The sequence below is a fragment of the Amphimedon queenslandica genome, unplaced genomic scaffold (assembly GCF_000090795.2).
Source record: "Amphimedon queenslandica unplaced genomic scaffold, v1.1 AMPQUscaffold_13522, whole genome shotgun sequence".
In the NCBI taxonomy this organism is placed as follows: domain Eukaryota; kingdom Metazoa; phylum Porifera; class Demospongiae; order Haplosclerida; family Niphatidae; genus Amphimedon; species Amphimedon queenslandica.
In genome coordinates this window covers 292,014-299,275 of record NW_003546242.1, presented here as the reverse complement: position 1 = coordinate 299,275, position 7,262 = coordinate 292,014, and the positions used below count along the sequence as shown (strand labels likewise).

Sequence of the window (7,262 nt, the reverse complement as noted above, 5' to 3'; positions counted from 1 at the left end):
TCTCAAGCCTCTACTGAAGCCACTACAACTAGAGATACAGCACTGCATTGATTTAACAGGACGACCAGATCTTGGAGGATACTTAAAGTTTGCAATAGCTCCCATGAGCACAGCCAGTCTTCCTTACCAGTTCACATTAGTAGAGGGAGGAGAGTTTAGGAGTGATAGTTCATATGGTTGTATTAGTAGAAGGGAATTCTGTCTAGTGTGTGCTTGTGGTGAGTGTAATGGAGGAGGAAGAGGTACTACTGAGAGTTTACCATCAGGATCCAGCTCTTTAGCAGGTGAGTAAATAATGTATGCATTAATACATAATTATATACTGAATTAATACACACAGATCCTACATCAGTAGCTAGACCCAATAGAGAAGCATGTGGAACCATAGACACTTTATAGTAATAAAGTGTCTATGGTGGAACAAACAACTCATCAACTAATGGCCGTAAGTAGACACATACTTAACCTTCATTTGTAAATGTCATGAATTAATCATTTATTTTATTCCTCATTGTTTGTTTTAATTTTGTAGAACAAAATGCCCATCAACAATTAGAAAGTCATGACAGTGATTCAACTAGTGTACAGTCCCAATTATCAGAAGCTACTAAATATGCTGGACTGGTTTACTATGAAGAAAGAGAGGATCTGGTGACATTCACTGCAGCTAAGAAATTAAATGCTCTCCTTGAGGTATGTCATAAATAAAATTATTACTGGTTTATTATTACTTATACAGCACATTAAGAAAGAATATTCACATGCTAAACGAGGACTTAATGTTTACTTTCGTATTGCATCACCTGATGGTTTTATTGAATTAAATTTAAATGCTCCACAAGATGAGCTATTTACTGGATGGAGTATTAAGCCTCACATGAAACCTTGCAGAGTATGAACTATGTTTATCATTATGTTAATCTATCGCTCATTCTTTTTCAGTTATATTTAATAATTTTGGTGATGAAGAATATTCTCTTCCTCCATCTTGTCCAATTTCGGTGTATGGATCAATTCATGCTGTTCCTACACTACACTACTCCATACCACTGGAAGGTGTAGTTTGTCCTGTTACACTATATATTCATAGATCACTGAGAACAACAAGTAAAATTTAGATAAATCATTCTCAATTGTTTGTTAATTTTGTTATTAGATCCTAGTGCCTCCTCCTCCTCTAATACATTTACTGAAGTTACTGCAGTATCATCTAATGGAGGAGCTAGTAAGTAACAGTATGTGTGAGTTTTATGTATGGTTTGTGTGTATTGGGTTATATTGACCTTTGACCTCTACTAGGTTTACCAGCCAATGTTGATGTTGCGAGAGTTAAGAAAGTGATCAATGGTGTTCTAGTGTCTCACCATGCTTCTCTTACCTCTCTTAAGACGTCTCTCTCAGATCTTGCTAGTCAGTTATAAACAGCTGGTCTCATTAGTGATGAAGTGAAAGAAACTCGCTCAATGGACACATTCATCACTGAGTTCAAGGCTAGTCTTAGTTTTATGAGAAAGCTACCTCAAGTGCAGGAACACTGTCAAAAGTTCTTAAACTCATTCATTGCTGTAAGAGGCAGTTATGCCAATGCAGCAATCACTTTAGCTGAGGACTGGATTGAAGCTGTTACAAATGAACTGGGATTTGATTTTAATATTAACATTGATTCTTAATTATTGTTTTATTCATTTTTGTATGACACATCATAATTCTTGTGGTTTACCATATAGCACACACACACACACACACACACACACACTTGTATAAAAACTAAATGTATCAGTAATTTCAGTATTAGCTCAAAGAGACATGTTTTATTTAAAAAAATTAAAAAGTAACTACATTAAAGATTATTGAAGTCGTACAGATACCTGATTATTTCAAATTTAATACTCCTAAAAATAAATAATTATTGGCACATATATATTTTCGCATACTTTGCAATTATCATTATCTGTTTGAAATTTAGGAGGCACTAAAGAGATAGGAGTGCAAGAGAGAAAGAGGAAATATAAAAATACAAACAACACAATGCAGCCAATTATAAATTATAATTGTGACATTTACATCTACATAGTGGTAGTATTTTAAGGATGTCAATGGAGAGTAGTTGTAAACAATCAAAAATTGAAATGCTAACTCGCTTTAGATACAAACTAATTCTTTACTAACAAACCTTATGTTACTGTATAGCGGGTTTATTTAGAGGATAACAAATTTCACAAATTTCACAGATTTTTGAAGATTCGCAAAACTAAATTCCTTGAAAATCAATTTATTACGGTACAAGATGGCAGAAAAGTGGCAATTCGCGAAAATTAATTCTGTGAACCTTCAGATACAGGCCATTCGTAAAAACTATTATCCTTGAGATAAACCCGCTATACGGTATAAGAAGGAAGGTGACACCCTGAAATTGTGTGCTACTATTGCAGCAACATAACATACAATACTGTATGTTAATAACAAATATTATTAAGCATGTGCATGGGCAGATAGCTTGACTTGTTTAGAGTTACATGTACAGTACATGTATATGCACTTGTACTTCTATCCCAATTAAGTACTTACTTTGTATTTAACTGAATCGATTGAGCTACATATAGTTCTATCTAGGTACTTTAGATTAACCAATGTTTCCACCTGGAGAGAGATAGAGAGTTAATTATATACACAAGCATTCAATATAGTCCTTTCTCCTACTCAAAAGACAATTATTTGTGACAAAAAAAGCACAACCACTTGTGTTCCATTATTCATAGTCATTACCAGTGTGTTTATGAACTGGCAGCAAAGTCTCTAGGTTGTTCCTATAACTAATTTCACTCACATGCAATGTTTGTATATTTATGTTATACTTACAATTCTGCTATACACGTTATATTGGAAGAATAACAAGCCTTAGCAACTACCCACCCAAGCTCCTTTTACGTAAGTGGCTAAACAAAATGGCAGCTTACACATGGGATGAAGTTAAGAGCTTTCTAATAGCAAGAGAACATAGAGATACTGTCTAAAAACTTTTCTGGAAGCATTAGAAGGTAGGGAGAACCCCTACAAGTCTTACGAACCCAGATGTACATGCAAGGTGGTGAAAAGAATTATAGGAATATTTTTTACACTTAAATGCTTGTTCGGTTATTAGACATCAAGGAGCATTATTGTGCACCCTCTGTTAGTGTGACAACACAAATCAATAGAAAGGTGTGAATACATGTACATGTACATGTACATGTAAAATTGCAAACAAAATGTTACATTTACAATCCACCCATCTACATGTACAACATGCAATACACACATAGACACACAGTTTGTGTAAAGTAATGTCCATACATTATATGAAAATTAATCATATGTACATACAGACGATACAGTCAATCTACATGTATGTGCATGCTGGCTAATAAAGGAAGAGTATGTGCATGTATTTGTCAAGTGTAATAAACAGATACACCAACCTTCCTCCATCTCCCTAGCATCTCTACCAATCTCCCTTCACACACTCTCCCTCTAACTCTCTCTCTCTCTCTCCAACTAATCCTCCCTCCTTCCATCTATACATGTAACTCTCACTCTCCTTCCTCTCTCCCTTTGTACCTGTGAAAGTATACTACGAATAGTAGAACTATTTCTATGACAGATACTGGTGTAAATCGCCATTAATCTTTCCAATGATATAAATTTTGGACCTAATAAAACATGTTTTATCTATTGACAGGTAAGATCCTGTTATCATAATAAAAAATAGCGTACTTCTCTTTTCTTTTTATTGACATACATCTTCTCATTTTTTCTCTTTTTTTGTTTTTTCTAAAAATAAATTATACATGTAGATAAACAAATTACATGTACATGTATATACCAAACAAAGGACTGAGTCTCATAGACCAAGAGAAGGAAGATGGTACATACATGCATAATACTTAACGTTAAATCAAATCATACATGTACATGTACAAGGGCCACCACTGAGCATTTTGACATCCATAGCAATAACCAGTGGAGTAATTATTAATTATAGTAATTATTGTTATAGACAAGCAGGGTATACATGCGTAATATATACCACTCGTATCGACTTACATGTACATGCACAAACAGTAAATGTGACAACAGACACTTTTGAAAATACTTCAATTCTCAATGTACATGCACATACAATAAATGATGCTCTGATGTTAATGTACATACATGTACATGTACCTTGGAAAAGAACCTTCTGTCTGAAATCAAAGGATTATACGATCCAAGATAGGATGCTATAAGTAAGTACTTTAATGAAACAGGAAACTCTATTGAGGTATGACAAGAAACTATGACAAAAAACAAGTAATAGCAATAGCAACAACAAGAACAACAATAACAATAATACATATATAAACTTAATGACATTGTACCTTGTTTATGAGTCCACATTTGATTGATATAAATCTCACTATATAAAATACAAAATAATGAATAACAAGTATTAATAAGTACTATGAATAAAATATTAATACCTACTGCTTATAACTAATACCTTGATTGATCTCTCAATATTAAATTACTAATGTGAGCTTTAAAGTGTGGTTCAATGTGACTACACAGCTTCCAAGAAGCAGACTCTGAAACTGAGAACAAAATAGCAAGAATGAAATTATTAAGAAATAACACGCTGCAGGTGAGAATAAAATAATTACCATGTCCTTGTTCCACTGGCTTACAGTATAAAGGAAAAAATATATTAGACTAAAAGAATAAAATTTTTTAATTAAATTTAAATATTGTTGGTGTCTTACAATATATAACAGATCTTTGAGATCTCGACTGATTGGGCTGATAAAATCCCACATAATGCTTGCATACCTCTTTAAAAAAGGCATTGAGTATTTTGTAGTTGTTAAGTTACATGCACATGCATTAGACAAAATACTAATAACATCATCTGGAGAAAAAAAGAGAGAGAATCACAATCCATCCGTTATCTTTTAAGTACCTTTGCTATATTGTGCAAAATGCAGCTTAAATGGTGTCTTTATTGTTAGCAGTGTCTTTGTTTTGAATACAAAACTCTTCCATTCTAGACAACTTATAAAAATAACACAGACATTTGAAAGCGTCTAAAATAAAAAAAGCTCAGTAAAAATTTAGATACACAATTACGTCTATAATAAACATATACACTCACCAGTTCCTGTATTCTAATCAAAGCTGGTATTATTGTATCATCCATTTTCCTTAATTCTTCAGAATCATCAATAACTATATATACTGTATCATTAGCTTCACGATCTAAGTCACCAACAGATCTAGTTAATATTAATTTCAGCTGCCTAACAAAACTACTAAGCGAGTCACAGCGAGAGTAGCCGGATTGTGTAACACCTACATGTACAATAATGAAAATATTATTACAACTGCAGGGTTTCCCTATGTTGTGTAGAAAGATCAAGTTATGGCTCATTCTAATCACAAATGGATTTTTAACGGTTTTTAAAAGTAGGTGCAAAATTCAATAAACATCATGCAGCCCATTAAGCACATTTATGGTCATAGCATTTACATGTAAATGTAATAAAAATAATGATAATAATAATAATATTAATAATGTTACCGGTTAATTGGTGCAAGATACTTTCAAATAGAACATGTCTGCAATAACACTCTTTTACAGAAATGAAGCAATGTTTTACCTAATAATAATAATTGACCATACACAATGTTAATTACTTTACTTTCAATAATGACAATAAAGATTTAATCAAAGAGCTCTTCCCAGTTGATGGAAGTCCATGGATAAAAATAAATGGGACTACATAATTGCTGGGCTATAAATATGACGATAATAAAATAATAATTGACATTTACATAGTTTTATTATTAATTACATACTTTTCTCATTAATGTCAACAATGTGTTGATCTGGTTTCTTCGTCCAGGGAACACTTTACATAAAGCATTGGCTGGATTGTATACCTACATGTACATATTTAGTAACAGAACGCATGTGACAAAATATACCATAGGTTGGGATATATTCGTAGCTGTTTATTTCTGCAATTTTTTTCTAGCACTCAGCAATTACAATGGCCAGATGCAATTTTAATTGAAGAAGGCGCGATATTAATAGCACAGCATTCTGTTACAGTGTTCTTGAATCACTGTTCTTTTTGCTGTTACTAATCATCGGTCTTTCTGGAGCTGTTTTAACCAGAGCCACTTTCCTTGCCTTGAACTCTCCACCAATTCCAGTTGAATGTGGCTTCTTATCACCAGCATGTGGACCAGCAAGAATTTACCGCAAAGAGCCCTGAGGTAGAGGTCCATACAAGAAGCTAATGTATAGAGAACCACTCACTATTAGTGAATGGCTAAGTACATGGCTCCACTAAAGCTGTTAAAAATAGAAAAATTCAAACACTTGGTCTTATTGCCATAGCAACATTCTATTGATTTCCATGAAAATCGTTTTATTATTTTTACTATCAAGAAAATAAGCAGCTGTGCAAATATATCCCGACCTATAGTACATGTACAACTAAATAAGTTATATAAAATGCATTTGAGTATATAGCCACAGCTTATAGGCATACCCAATTACTTAATTGTATATAACATACATAAAAACAAGATTGAGTAGGATTCTAGAGTAAATTCGTAAAAAAGTAACGGAAACAATGAGCAAGTTGATTCTGAACGACTGACTATTCATACCAACAAAATCGCACTTTCGTGATGCAAATCTACTCTACATTCATTGCATTTTAAATTATCATGTAACAAATATAGATTACCCTGTAATGTAGAGTTAAATTTGCGTCATGGGAGTAGGGTTTTGGTTGGTATGAATAGTCATCACTTTCGCCAATATTAGATAACAATCTGATGGGACATGAACCTGCGCATAGACTGCTGAAGTAGAATGGTGTAAAAATTAGTCTTGTAACACTAGCCAAGATTAAGATACACATCGACAACTGGATTGACAGGAGATGATGATGACTGAAATGAAAAAAGTGGCTGTACAAAACAGCCGTTTTGCCGATTTTTGACTTTCCTCTTAGACAAAGTTTAGAATCCTCTGGTCAAGATAAAGTCCTCTAAAGGCCTCCATACACTACAGACAATATGTTGCCAGCCTTTGATCTTTCTTTCAACCTTGTTGAAAGGAATAGAAAGATTTTCTATTCAAGGCAGCATGTTGCTTGACCACATCAAAGCATGATCAAAGGCTGGGCAAATGTTGAAAGCAACATTGTTGAATGTAGTGCATGCTGGGCTTA

General features: G+C 33.4%; 3 protein-coding genes across 3 annotated transcripts in view; 1 reads left to right on the top strand and 2 right to left on the bottom strand.

Moving 5' to 3' along the window:
* The first annotated feature begins 10 nt into the window (after window positions 1-10).
* On the top strand, window positions 11-1,736 carry LOC109583098 (uncharacterized). Its single transcript, XM_019998292.1, has 6 exons — window positions 11-284; window positions 533-693; window positions 740-892; window positions 943-1,107; window positions 1,157-1,225; window positions 1,300-1,736. The coding sequence occupies exons 1-4, from the start codon at window positions 104-106 to the stop codon at window positions 1,060-1,062; spliced, it is 615 nt and encodes a 204-aa protein (XP_019853851.1). The 5' UTR covers window positions 11-103; the 3' UTR covers window positions 1,063-1,107; window positions 1,157-1,225; window positions 1,300-1,736.
* Window positions 1,737-1,783: 47 nt separating this feature from the next.
* Window positions 1,784-3,702, bottom strand: LOC109583132 (origin recognition complex subunit 5-like). Its single transcript, XM_019998368.1, has 4 exons — window positions 3,598-3,702; window positions 2,569-2,640; window positions 1,935-1,972; window positions 1,784-1,892 (listed from the first exon to the last, which is right to left on the bottom strand). The coding sequence occupies exons 1-4, from the start codon at window positions 3,658-3,660 to the stop codon at window positions 1,841-1,843; spliced, it is 225 nt and encodes a 74-aa protein (XP_019853927.1). The 5' UTR covers window positions 3,661-3,702; the 3' UTR covers window positions 1,784-1,840.
* Window positions 3,703-4,118: 416 nt separating this feature from the next.
* Window positions 4,119-7,262, bottom strand: part of LOC105312107 (origin recognition complex subunit 5-like) — a 3,385-nt gene continuing 241 nt past the window's right edge. Inside the window, exons 2-11 of the mRNA XM_019998174.1 lie at window positions 5,872-5,955; window positions 5,715-5,807; window positions 5,594-5,672; window positions 5,168-5,364; window positions 4,976-5,099; window positions 4,779-4,924; window positions 4,680-4,728; window positions 4,520-4,610; window positions 4,398-4,435; window positions 4,119-4,313 (exon numbers count right to left, since the gene is read on the bottom strand). Of these exons, the coding sequence (XP_019853733.1) occupies window positions 4,141-4,313; window positions 4,398-4,435; window positions 4,520-4,610; window positions 4,680-4,728; window positions 4,779-4,924; window positions 4,976-5,099; window positions 5,168-5,364; window positions 5,594-5,672; window positions 5,715-5,807; window positions 5,872-5,955 (1,074 nt within the window). The 3' untranslated portion in view covers window positions 4,119-4,140. The remainder of the gene's footprint in view (window positions 4,314-4,397; window positions 4,436-4,519; window positions 4,611-4,679; window positions 4,729-4,778; window positions 4,925-4,975; window positions 5,100-5,167; window positions 5,365-5,593; window positions 5,673-5,714; window positions 5,808-5,871; window positions 5,956-7,262) is intronic.